Source organism: Trachemys scripta, chromosome 24 (genome assembly GCF_013100865.1).
Source record: "Trachemys scripta elegans isolate TJP31775 chromosome 24, CAS_Tse_1.0, whole genome shotgun sequence".
Classification (NCBI taxonomy): domain Eukaryota; kingdom Metazoa; phylum Chordata; order Testudines; family Emydidae; genus Trachemys; species Trachemys scripta.
Window position 1 is genome coordinate 11,483,541 of NC_048321.1, and position 13,303 is coordinate 11,496,843.

Here is a 13,303-nt window from a genome sequence, read left to right on the forward strand (position 1 = left end):
TCCTCTCTAGGTTCAGGCTCACATGGCTGTCGGCAGCTCCTCTCATCCTCTCTTGGTTCAGGTTCACGTGGTTGTCGATGGCTCCCCTCATCCTCTCTAGGTTCAGGCTCACGTGGCTGTCGGCGGCTCCTCTCTTCCTCTGTAGGTTCAGGCTCACGTGGCTGTCGGCGGCTCCTGTCATCCTCTCTAACTTCAGGCTCATGTGGCTGACGGTGGCTCCGCTCATCCTCTCTTGGCTCAGACTCACGTGGCTGTCGGCGGCTCCCCTCATCCTCTCTAGGTTCAGGCTCACGTGGCTGTCGGCGGCTCCTCTCATCCTCTCTTGGTTCAGGCTCACGTGGCTGTCGGCGGCTCCTCTCATCCTCTTTTATTTCAGGCTCATGTGGCTGACGGCGGCTCCTCTCATCCTCTCTTGGCTGAGGCTCACGTGGCTGTTGGCGGCTCCTCTCTTCCTCTCTCGGTTCAGGATCACGTGGCTGTCGGCGGCTCCTGTCATCCTCTTTAGGTTCAGGCTCACGTGGCTGACGGCGAGTCCTCTCATCCTCTCTAGATTCAGGCTCACGTGGCTGTTGGCAGCTCCCCTCATCCTCTGTTGGTTCAGGCTCATATGGCTGTCGGCACCTCCTCTCATCCTCTCTATGTTGAGGCTCACGTGGCTGCTGGCGACTTCTCTTTTCCTCTCTTGGTTCAGGCTCACATGGTTCACGGCGGCTCCTTTCTCCCTTTCTAGCTTCAGGTTCACATGACTGATGGCGACTCCACCCATCCCCTCTTATTTCAGGCTCACGTGGCTGTCGGCGGCTCCTGTCATCCTCTCTTGGTTCAGGCTCACGTGGCTGTCGACGGCTCCTCTCATCTTCTCTAGGTTCAGGCTCACGTGGCTGACAGCGGCTCCTCTCATCCTCTCTTGGTTCAGGCTCATTTGGCTGTCGGCGGCTCCTCTCTTCCTCTCTAGGTTCAGGCTCATGTGGCTGTCGGCGGCTCCTGTCATCCTCTCTAGGTTCAGGCTCACGTGGCTGTCGGCGGCTCCTGTCATCCTCTCTAGGTTCAGGCTCACGTGGCTGTCGGCGGCTCCTCTCATCCTCTCTAGGTTCAGGCTCACGTGGCTGTCGGCGGCTCCTCTCTTCCTCCTCGTGTTCAGGCTCATGTGGGTGACATCGGCTCCTCTCTTCCTCTCTAGGTTCAGGCTCATGTGTCTGATAGCGGCTCCTCTCTTCCTCCTCGTGTTCAGGCTCATGTGGGTGACATCGGCTCCTCTCTTCCTCTCTTGTATCAGGGTCATATATTTCATAGCGGCTCCGCTCATCCCTTCGTGGTTCAGGCTGTTGTTGCTGATAGCGGCTTCTCTCTTCCTCTCTTGTTTCAGGCGCATGTGCTCCATAGTGGCTCCTCTCATCCCCTTGGGGCTGAGGTTCACGTGGGCGAGAGCGGCTCCTCTCATCCCTTCGTGGTTCAGGCTCACGTGGCAGACGATGGCTCCTCTCTTCCTCCCTGGCTTCTGGCTCACATGTTTCATAGCGACTCCTCTCAGATTCTCTGGGCCAATAGCGACTTTTCTCATCCTGTCGTGATTGGGGTTCAAGGCATCTCCTCTCACGACTTTGTGGCTCAGGTTCATATGGCTGATGGGAACTCCTCTCATCCTCTCGTCGTTCACGTTCATGTGGGTGACGTCGGCTCCTGTCTACCTCCCTTGTTTCAAGGTCACGTCTCTCGTAGCGGCTCCTCTCATCCCCTCGTGGTTCAGGTTCACGTGACCGATGGTGGCTTCTCTCATTCTCTCTATGTTCAGATCTTTGTGTTCCGTACCAACTCCTCTCATCCCGTCGTGGTTCAGGCCCATGTGGCTGACGGCGGCTTCGTTCAGTCTCTCTAGTTTCAGGCTCCCATGTTTCGTAATATCCTTTCTCCGTCCCTGGCGGTTTAGGCTGATCGCGACTCTCCTCAGCCCTTCCTGCTTCCGGCTCCTGGCGCCGTTCCCCACTCAGTCCCGTCTCTGTTCTTTGCGGGAGATGTTGTTTTGGCTGCAGGTACCAGTAACAAACCTTCGCCACTCTAAATACCAGAAGCAGAAATTCATTGAAATCTTCAACCCCATCGCCATCATGATCCAGAAGTTGCAGTACCGCCTCTATGGCGTGAGCATCATAGGGGTTCTGTAGGAAAACATAGGGGGGGGGGTTGGAAAAATGCCTCTATGTCAAAATCTTTTCACAGAAACATGTCAGTTTGGGTGAAATTTTTTGCTGGAGGGTTTCTTGGGTCCAGGATGGAATTTCTGTTCAAACCTGAAAGAGCGACCCACCCTGGAATAGCCAATGAGTATAAGGTTAGGGTTCATTCCTGGAACCACGAAGACCCACGTCCCTGTTCTGAGTCCTGTAGAATAGGGATTTGAACCTGGGTGTCCTACGGCTATTAGAGCAGATGGTCTCTCTCACTTAGTTTTTCAATTTTTTTTGGACAGGTCTTGGTTTTGTTCCGCACGGGAATGGAAACAGATGTTGAAACGTCAGCATTTTTCAAGAAACAGAAATGTTGTTTTCCGGCCACACAAGGATGAAAGTGTGATGCCGGCTGGGGAAGTAAAACAGGTCAGTCTTCAAAACAGCTTTTGTGGGTTCAACTTGCTCCTGAAAATGGCCTCTTGGTGCTTGTTCCCCCTCTTGCCCCTTGTTTGTATCTGCCTTTATGTAATTACGGGTGCAAGTTGCTAGACTTGCACCCTCAAATCAGTTGCAGGAGCAAACAAATGCAGATGCATGTTTTTACATGTGCATTTTTCCCTGCAAAAGGGAGCTGCCCCCCTTTGAAAAGATGACCCAGAGAATGGAATTGTCCTTGGCATTGCTGAGTTTCCACCATAACCCCCATACGACCCGCCCCGGACGAGAGCCGTCCCGTTCTGCTGCCGTACTGCTTGCCACAATCGGTACCACAGCAGAAAGAACCGTCTGCAGCTGCCGTCCCCTGTCTCTGAAGCAACAAGTTGTGTACTCAACCCACATGCAGGCTCCCCTTTCTGGCCGTGCTCACCACTGTGATGTCAGCAAACCCCCTCTGGATGAACCTTTTCACCTCTCTCTTGCTGATGGTGGAGCAGTCCTCGTCTTTCTTCCCAGGTTTGTAGAAGACGCTGATGAGGGTGGAGATGCTGTCCAGGAGCTGAGGCATCTTTCTGTAGATTCAAGCAAGCCTGAAAGGAAAGATCAGCGCTAAGCCTAGGATACATTTTCCCTGGGTGGCCCTTCCTCTGAGCATGGACGGATAGGGAGACTTCCCAGTGACTTCAGCGGGCTTTGGACCAGGCCCACAATGCGCAGTGAAGGGGCACTATTCTCCCAGTGTAACCTGTGGGATATGACCAGATCCCCTTGACTTCAGAGGCACCTGGTTTGTGAATACACAACGCAGGCATTTAAACGCCAACAGTTGCTAGCAGGGACAGGAGGAGACATCTGAAAGCGTCAGTCTCTTCTGATCGCTGACATATTGGTCACACTTTAACCCGGCAAGGGTGCATTTGTGGAGAGCTTACAGAGCGTTAATAAATGATTAAGTATTACAAGACTTGAGCAGTAGGTGTTACAGGGTGTTGGAGATGCTTATAAGCCATGGTTGCAGTCAATCCACTAACCTGTTGGAGCTTATAATAATCTACAGCAATCGATTGACCATTTATGGAAACATCAAGTCATCCTGTAGTCACAGATTCGCAGATTTTAAGGCCAGAAGGAACCATTGGCTCATCTGGTCTGATTTTCATCCAGTTGCTCCTGTGTTGAACCCAATCACTTGTGTTTTATCCCTTTGTAAACTCTCTCTGTACATGGACCCTTCACGTAATGTGTGACAAGCATGTTTCTAGTGCAAATGCAGGACCGGCTCCAGGGCTTTTGCCGCCCCAAGCGGCGGGGAAGAAAAAAAAAAGCCGCGATCGCAATTGCGATCAGTGGCACTCCGGCGGCAGCTCCACCGCGCCGCTTTCTTCTTCGGTGGGAATTCGGTAGCAGGTGCTTCCCTGCCAGAGGGATCGGCCGCTGAATTGCCGCCGAACAGCCTGACGTGCCGCCCCTTCCCCTTGGCCGCCCCAAGCACCTGCTTACTGCGCTGGTGCCTGGAGCCGGCCTTGTGCAAATGAACCTCTCGGGGGGTTGGTTCCCGTGAAACGGGACAGGATCCTGAGGGTACGTCTTCACTGCAATTAAACACCTGCAGCTGCCTGGCTGTGGGGCTGTAGCCCCGTAGCCATTCGGGCTTGGGTTGGGGCTGAGCCTGGGACCCCGTGAAGGGGAAGAGTCCCAGACCCGGGGCTCCAGCCCAAGCCTGAAAGTCTGCAATTTTTCAGCCCCGCAAGCTCCAGTCAGCTGACCCAGGCCAGCCGCAGGTGTTCCATTGCAGTGTAGACATACCCGTAGTTACTAAACAGGAACAGCAGCGAGATTGAGAACAGAGCTTTGCTAGCACTCGTCCTCCGAGGATCCCAGCACGCTGCACTTCGCCAGGAGGAAGCGAAGTATTATCAGGGTGTGGGAGACTCGGCGCTTTCCATTTGCAGGGCTTCTGGGAGCAGAAGACTTCTCCACCCTGGTGGGGTTTCTGCTGCTGCTGCAGTTCTGAGCCGTCCAGAAAACGCCACCCAAAATGACTCTGCCGGGTTAGTTTTCACCCAAATTTGGCTCGGGCTTGGATTTGTAAGAAAACCTGGCCCCAAACCATTCATTGTTAAAGCCGAACACAGCTCTGAAGAGTATCCCCATTGTCAGGATGGGGAAACTGAGGGACCGAGCAGGGAAGACTTGCCCAAGGACGCGCACCAAGTCAATAGCACAGCTGGGAATAGACCCAAAGAGCCCTGGATATAACCACCTGATTGGACTTCCTCGCTGCAAAGTCTAGCTTTCTGGTAAGCTTATGCATATTCTGTCTCAGTCTCTAACTGAAATCGTCGTCTCTTTTGCTTGGAGCAATTCGCATGGAATTGACTGGCTGCCCTGTTTATTTTAAATTTTCTGACGTGGAGAGAGAGTGAGAGACAGCGAGTGCTGGAGGGGAAATGGGAGGAGGGAACGGGAAAGGGACGTCTGGAGGGGAGAATGCAGAGGGGGCTATTGAACTAACAAGACTCTGTAGGATTTTTTTTTTTATTCTTGGAGACTGATCCAAAGCCCATTGAAATCAACAGACTTCCTCTGACTTCAGTGGGTGTTGGGCCAGGCCTGGGGAACGCTACTTTTAAAAGAAAAAGAGAGACGTACATCCGGGCACCGCAGCTTAAGGGCACCCTGACTGGGTACAAAGAACAGAAGTACATGTGCCACCTTAGAGACTAACAAATTTATTTGAGCATAGGACTTCGTGGGCTAAAACCCACTTCATCAGATGCATAGAATGGAACATATTCTGTGCATCCGATGAAGTGGGCTGTAGCCCACGAAAGCTGATGCTCAAATAAATGTGTTAGTCTCTAAGGTGCCACAAGTCCTCCTGTTCTTTTTGCGGATACAGACTAACATGGCTGCTACTCTGAAACCTAACTGGGTAGGTGAGAGCCACAGTGATGGGGGAAAACAGAGTGAAGACAGAAGTAGCTTCAGCTAGGGCAAGAAATCCAGATCTTCCCAGGAAGAGCTGACATACCATGTCTCTGGGCAAACTCATTTTGATATGTGTTGAGCCCAGCAGGCAGAGAGATTTGGGGTCTGGATAATTTTATAGGGGCAGAAGGGTCTTTTCCCACCGCACTGTTCATACCTTACTGCACAGTAACAACAATGATATTCTGTACTTAAACAGCCCTTTGCATCAGAGAACCGCCAAGCATTTTACAGAGGTGGATCAATATAGTTATCCCCATTTTACAGATGGGAAAAGGAAGGCACAGAGAAGGGAAGTGACTTTCTCCAGGAGTGAACCAATAGCAGAGCTGGGGCTAGAATGCAGGAGTCCCAAGTCCAACCACTGCTTCATACTCTGCTCCGTGCTGATCACTAGAAATGTCACCTTAGACACACACACACACACACACACGCACTATGGTCCAAATTCTGCTCTATGTGACACCAACATAAATCTGGAGTAACTTAGTTGTGAATGAGAGCAGAAGCCGCACCGAAAAGATGCCCAGAAATCTGTGCATCTCCCTCAGAGGATAGTATCTTCGAAATGCTGCAGGTATTGCAGCTTGCACGTAGATTAGCAATCACAGAAATGTCAGGTCAGAAGGGACTTCAAGAGATCATCTAGTCCAGCTCCCTGCGCTGAGTCAAGGCCAAGTAAACCTAGACCGTCCCTGACAGGAGTTTGTCTAACTTGTTCTTAAAAATCTCCGATGACGGGGATTCCACAACCTCCCAAGAACTTGTTCCAGTGCTTAATTATCCTTATCGTTAGAAAGCTTTTCCCTAACATCTAACATAAATCTCTCTTGCAGATTAAGCCCATTACTTCTTGCCCTGTCCGCAGTGGACATGGAGAACAAATGAGCCCATCTTCTTTAGAACTAACATTTTGCATATTTTAAAACTGTTATCGGGTCTCCCCCTAGTCTTCTCTTCTCTGGATTAAACATGCCCAGTTCTTTCAACCTCTCCTTGTAGGTCATGTTTTCTTAACTTCTTACCATTGTTGCTGCTCTCCTCTGGTGTCTCTCCAATTTGTCCACATTTTTCTTAAAGAGCAGTGCCCAAAATGGACACAAGACTCCAGCTGAGACCTCACCAGTGCCGAGTAGAAAGGGACAATGATCTCCCATGTCTTACCAAAACACTCCTGCTAACACATCCCAGAATGGATGGATGGTCTAGATAATACTTAGACCTGCCATGAGTGCAGGAGACTGGACTAGATGACCTCTCGAGGTCCCTTCCAGTCCAATGATTCTATGATTCTGTAACATTCGCCTTTTTCACAACAGCATTGCTTTGTTGACTCATGTTCAATTTGTGATCTATTAGAGCCCCCCAGGGCCTTTTCTGCAGTGCCTGAAAAATCTGCAAATCTCTGTCAAACAAATCAACCAGCCTTTCACTAGAGGTCTAGAGGCTCCCAGACAACACACTGCAAATTATCCCGCAAGACTGGCAGTATCCCCCAGACATAATATCCCCATAACAGTCGCTCTCTGTGCAAGTAACGAGATGGTTGTAAATTCCAACTTACCCAACTCGCTAACGGGAACACTTGAGGTTCAGTGAAGCCGTTGGGAGAACACTGAGGAGGTGAGTTCTTTTATAGGGTTCCTAATTGTGCTAAAGAAAGGAGGTGCCTTCTCTGTAGAGAGCCCTGATTCATCTTTAGTCAAGCCCGGCTGCACCTTTATGTCCTCAGATAGGTTGTTTGACTCATTATCCCCTTCACCTATCATTTTAGCCCAGAAATAGCAGCTATGTGACAATTCTAGTGCCGGTGGGTCCCACCTAATCTGAATTGCAAGGTCATTTTCCAGGAGGGCTGTATTTTACATTTTTTTAGAATGTAGAATGCATTTCAAGCAGCCAAACTTGGTAGGCGAGGATCGGTGGAACAAAGGGATTTTCAGTATAATGTTACCGAGGCAGAAAAGGCAGCCGTTCCTAACACAGATTGAAATTCTGCTCCGCATTGCAAGGGTGTGTGTGTGGGGGGTGAAATAAGGATTGATGTTGATGGAGTTAGTTGAGATCAGAACCGGGACTGTAATAGAACTGTTTGTCTACAGCGTGGGCCTGATATTGCAAAAACGGCAGAGATTGGTGCTTACTCACATGGGTCTTGCTCCACTGCAGTCAGAGGTGTGACTGCAGCCAATGTAGATGTCCCCACGCTAGCTTTACTCTAACTAGGGCCGTAGCAGTGAAGCACCGTCCCATGGGTTTCAGCGTGGGCTCAGGACCCGGGGGATTTACTCTGGCAGCTAACCCGTGCTGAAGTTCGTGCTGGCATGGCTTGACTGCTATTGGTGTCCTAGATCGGATGTAGGTCTACGCATGTGGCAATCAAACTTCCAACTGCAGTGTAGACATATCCAAGTGCCCATAGCACCTAGGCGCTGGAGTCAATGGACTTTGGATTTGGCCTTCCGATACTAAGGGATGAGCACAATACTTGGCCCTATAGATACACAAAACAGCAAGTACTACTCTTGGTAGTAAGTGTTTGCAGAATGAGGTCCTAATTCATTAGACATTATGGGCTAAATTCTCTGCCGGTATAAACTGACACGGCTCAATGGATCTGTGCGAGTTTACACCGGTAGAGATGTTGGCCCAAGTACTTGAACTCAGAGGGTCATTTCCTGCTCTATTTCTCACCTGAACAGTTCCATTGAAACCCAAAGAGTGTAACTGAGAGATTTCAGCCCTGAGTTTATTTTTTAGAAGCGTCAAACCCATGTAATATAATAAGGCTTCTCCTCTCCCCTACCCTAGTGCAAACTAGAGGTAACTCTACCAAAGTCACCGAAGTTACAGCAGGGTGAATCTAGGAAACATGAGATCAGAAACAGGGCCCGTTCGGACGAGGTGAATAGCAGATTTCTCAGTTCACTGGCCATTCTGAAAAAAAATATATTTTGGGTTGAACCAAAACCAATTTTTATTTTGAAGTTTTCAGTGAACCGAAAAGTAAAAAAAAAAACCCATAGTTCTCAGTCACACAAAACAGTTCAAAATGAAATGTTTAAATGTTTGAATGAAATGAAATGTTTAAATGACAAAAACCTGAAAGAAATTTGGAAAGGGAAAGTTGTTTTGAATACCCCCCCCCCCCGAAACATTCAGATTTGTTCTGTTGGTTTTTTTCTTATCAGAACAATATGTTGAAAGTGACAAGAATTTGCAAAATATTTCAGTGTTGCCAATTCTACATTTTTTGCCAAAAAAAGTTTTGGACAAAATATTTCGCCTGGCTCTAGGGCCTGTGTGTCATCCTTCTTTATTCCTGTTTCTAGTCAAGCACCATATTTTCTCAATTATTTAGTAGGGCAGCACCCTCTTCTTAGAAGTTGTCTGGCTGCAATCGATTTAAGATGATCGTCTTTTGCTTTTTTTTCTGAGTCTGTAACATAGTGAAAGGCATTTTGGTGTATGGGGATCACTGAAGTATTTGGAAAATCATCTATAACAATCAAAACCAGTAATGATCCTAAACCTCTGGCTGACATTTACAACAATGGGATCAGACGTATGATTGTGTTCATTTCATTTGTGCCCAGAGTTTGAAGACTGGTGCTTTAGAAACCATAACAAACTATTTTGATCCTAATTTTTCTTCCTCTATCTGCAATATCTAGCATGCCCATCACCTTGGTATATAACCACCTTTAATGACCTTTAGTCATATACTAGTGATCAAAGGGTCTGAGCTCTGTCTCTCACCAACAGAAGTTGGTCCTATAAAACATATTACCTTACCCACCTTGTCTCTCTAATATAAGAAGTGACAGATTTAAAAATGTGAAGACATAAAATCCATCAGTTCCACATATCAATTAACAGGTACCATTATCTGTGTTCGATTTTCATTACTAGAGAGGAAAAAAGTAGATTAAATTAATTAACAGGATCAGAAAATACCATTCTAATATTGAGGAATGGATGATTGAATCCAGGGCTAAGATGAACTTCAAAATCCATGAGAAGAGTTTTAAAAACTCATTATGGAAGCAATAAACTAGAGGGAAATCTTCACTAAAGATTCCACCTCCAGCAACCTACCATTTGTATTAAGTAACCACTTTAATGTGTCCTTATTAGAGCTAGTATTTGGTGCAAAAAGTGCAAAGAAAATGAAAGTATTGGTATTTTTCATACAACTTTTCAGGTTTTTGTTGAAAAAAGAAAAAAGAAAACCAAACAAGAACCACAAAAACAAAATGGTTTTTGGTTGTTGAAAACCAATCCCTCCCCCACCCCAGTTTTGGGTTGTTTTTTTTTAAAAAAACCCTGACAAATTTTGACAAAAATAAAATGTTGTTAGAAAATGTCCATTTAGTCCATTTTTTCCCAATTTAACTTTCATCCATATGCTACTTTCAGTTTAATTTTGTTTGATCTTTAATTTAACAAAAAATACACCTCAGCAAGGTGAGTGATTTATGCTTGATCCTCGGCTGCTAGTTTAAGGCAGATTTTTCTGTGATTATTTTTGGATTCTTTTGAATTTTTTACATTAGAACAACAAGAATAGACCAGACTAGAATAGGGCCCAAATCTGTGTCTTTGTTCACCCCTGAACTCCTTTGGAAGTCAGTGAGAATTTGGCGTTCGCTAGCCATGTCCATAATATCGTCATAACCAGGATCTCTCTGCTTTGAGAGGAAGCGCAGGGTCTAGGAGCCAGGACTCCTCAGTTCCATTTCTAGCTCTGTCACTAATTTGATTTGTGACCTGGGCGAGTCCTGGAGTTGGCTCCCCTCTGAGATAATACTGAGCTAATTGACTGTTCTGAGGCTTAAGAAATTAGTGTTTGTAAGGCCCTTGGAGATATTCAGGTACATAAATGTGAAGGGTTATTATTTATGATTCTTCATTTTTAACCAGTCTTTTAAGATAAAATTATACAGGTGCAAATTATACCCCACCCGTAGGGTAATGATACCCTTGAAGAACAGTAATTTTATGGTAGATTGGTGTTGTTATTAAAATGAGAATATTATAGAGGAGTCGGAGCACGTAGATTCAGTCTTGCATAACAGAGTTTATAATCCCACCTATAGGAGGGCAAAAGAAAACAGCCAACCAAGTCCTGTTAGGGTGACCAGTCCCACCTTGCATTGCAACCCTCTGAAAGACATGATTTGTTTAATGCATAGTGAAATCATCTTTCTTTCTTACCAAGTTCAGGGCAGTCACCACAGTATAAGGATAATTCTCAGCGCTGTGTAGTTACAGTGTACAGAACTTTACCTTTTCAAGACTGCGCTACATAAGTTAGCTCATTAACCCTTGCAAACGCCTTTTGAATGGCAGCATCATTATCCATCATTTGCAGGTGGGGAATTAAGGCACGGCGCGGTTCAGGTGGATATTTTCAGAATCGGCCACTGATTTTGGCTGGCCTCAGTTTTGGAGTGCTCGACTCGAGATGCAAGAGGCTAGATTTTCAGGAGAGCACCCTGCCTTGGGTGAAAATCTGACCCAAGCTGTCTCAAGTTGGGCACCCAACAGTGAGACATCCAAAATTAGAGGCGACATTTGGAAGTCTGGTTGCAAGTGCCTTGCCTCTGAGAGTCAGTGTTTAGTTTAGTTGGGGTTAGAGCTCAGAACCTCCTGGGTAACTAGGCTACCTTGCTTCTCTGTTACAGCATAGCGGCCTGTTGCTGTCAACTCTGATGAACTCTGGAAGAACTCACTGGATTAGCAAATAGTCAACAGATTTCAAAGATGTATTCTCTGCTCTTTGCTCTCAGCTGGTTGCTCACAGCAAGATCTCTCAGGAGCTGAAAGCACCTTGGGGGAAATTTTTAAAAGCAGCAAAATGACTAAGGAGCCTGCATCCCATTTTCAAAAGTGACTTAGGGACAGATTTTCAAAGCTATTTGGGTGCCTGAAGATGCAGATAGGTACTGAAGAGTATTTTCAAAAATGCCTAAGCAGGTTAGGCACCTAATCCCAACTGAAATCACATACCTTTGAAAATACCCCTCGGGACCTAAAGGCCAGATTCTCAAAGGTATTTTGGTGCTTCAGAATACTTCTAAGTCATGTCAGTGCCTTTGGAAGTGTTACCCCTTGCTGTGCTGGAATGGCCACCTGCCTTTATCTAGAGATGCTTCTGCCTCTTTTGAGGGATCTGGTATTGGGGATCTGACAGGGGCTACAGAAAAGAAGGAGAAGTTTCATCAGATGGACTTTTGATATTTAAGGGTGAGATTGTTTCTGGTTTTGCCCTGGTGCAAAGGACCAAATAATCCCTCGGCTTGGTTGAGTAGTTGCCGAGGGCCAGATACAATCTTGCCTCTTTCGCTTCTAGTCTGCAAGGAGCAGGGCTGTCTAGCTCTGACAATAGCACTGGATATCCCAGACTGGATAGCAGCGCCCTCCACCCACTGCCCCCCAATTCTGCGCAAGTCAGTGAACCAAGGTCAGGTTGGGTGAATACACACTACTGCATGTCAAAGGGTATCACATCTGCCACTCTGCCATGCATCCCATCATGGCTGCTGGTGCCTCATTCAGCTGATTCATTCAGAATTCCTCCGGTGACTGCTTCTGGGGAGGAGCACAGCCACACCCGTCCCCTCAGTGTGGGCTCCAGTTGTTCAAGCTGCAGTGGAACACTTACATTTGTTTTGCAAGGTTTTATGACACTGTCGAAACAGCTGGATGTGATCAGGGACACCGGAGACGAAGGATTATTTGTCATTCATTATAGGGCAGAATAAAGAGGCAGGTTATTTCACAGGGTGCTAAATCAGGGGAAATCCAGGCCCTGCACTGGGTGTTTCTCTTTCCGCGCCGTCCAGGCTCACACGATAATGTTCTCATTTTAAAAATATGACCCAAATATAACACTTTGGATGGCTAAGGCGTCATTATTAGGAGTAAGGGCTGTAATTAGTAAAGATGAGGGAAGAGGCTAATTCAGCTGTATACAGGACATTCTGACTCAACCAACTTCTACTTACATGCTTTGCTCACAACATAGAAAACCCAGAATATTTTTCTGTCCGACTCAGGGTTTATTTACAACTTTTCTGCATTTTCACATGCAACGACCCTGGCAAAGAATGATGGATGTCTGAACTGCGGGCTAATTGTGTTTTTATTTCGTTCCTGCTGGCATTCATGTTCTGACCTTCCCCATGTTAACCACTGTGGTCATTTCACAGCTTGTCCCGTCATTAAATCCAATCACCACTGGGTGGCATGTGTGTATTGTGCAATTTTGTGATCGATGCTAGATCACTTTGTATAACCCTAGGACCGAATCATACAGGAGATTGTTTCATTCAAATCCACCTGACCAATAAAAGGTTTGCCAGGGAGGAAAGGTATTTGTAAATTTATTTTTGTGAAACCTACTTAAGGGATCACCCAAGATACTGACAAAGATCTGTTCCTTGGAGGAGGTGGAATAGACTTGTGTCTGATACGCCTGGGGATGCTTTGGACTGGTCCCTTAAGACAGGAGGTATCTAACAAGGAGGGGTGGCTTGCACAAGAGACACTGTCTTTGTTATTTCGATATAACAATAGGAGTGCAGAGTGGTCCAAAGACATAGAAGTTAAGATCCTTGCCAAAAATCTGTATTGATGTCAGGCAAAAAACATGATAAACAATGAAAACGGATGGGGAGGGGGCAGGGAGTGAAAAGACAATC

The 13,303-nt window shown here is 46.9% G+C and overlaps 1 protein-coding gene across 1 annotated transcript; it reads right to left on the reverse strand.

Moving 5' to 3' along the window:
- Positions 1-1,684: 1,684 nt before the first annotated feature.
- On the reverse strand, positions 1,685-3,174 carry LOC117869855 (cornulin-like). The gene is made up of 3 exons (XM_034756964.1): positions 3,037-3,174; positions 1,985-2,156; positions 1,685-1,872 (listed from the first exon to the last, which is right to left on the reverse strand). Exons 1-3 carry the CDS (start codon positions 3,172-3,174, stop codon positions 1,685-1,687), a joined length of 498 nt encoding a protein of 165 aa, XP_034612855.1.
- Between the last annotated feature and the right edge of the window lie 10,129 nt (positions 3,175-13,303).

Bases quoted from the DNA above. Each gene is read 5' to 3' on its own strand.
- LOC117869855 (XM_034756964.1), bottom strand. From the start codon at position 3,174: ATGCCTCAGCTCCTGGACAGCATCTCCACCCTCATCAGCGTCTTCTAC. The intron at 2,157-3,036 runs GTGAGCACGGCC...GTTTTCCTACAG, and splicing joins GGTTTGCTGACATCACAGTG to AACCCCTATGATGCTCACGC. The intron at 1,873-1,984 runs GTGGGGAACGGC...GCCTGAAACTAG, and splicing joins AAGAACAGAGACGGGACTGA to AGAGACTGAACGAAGCCGCC.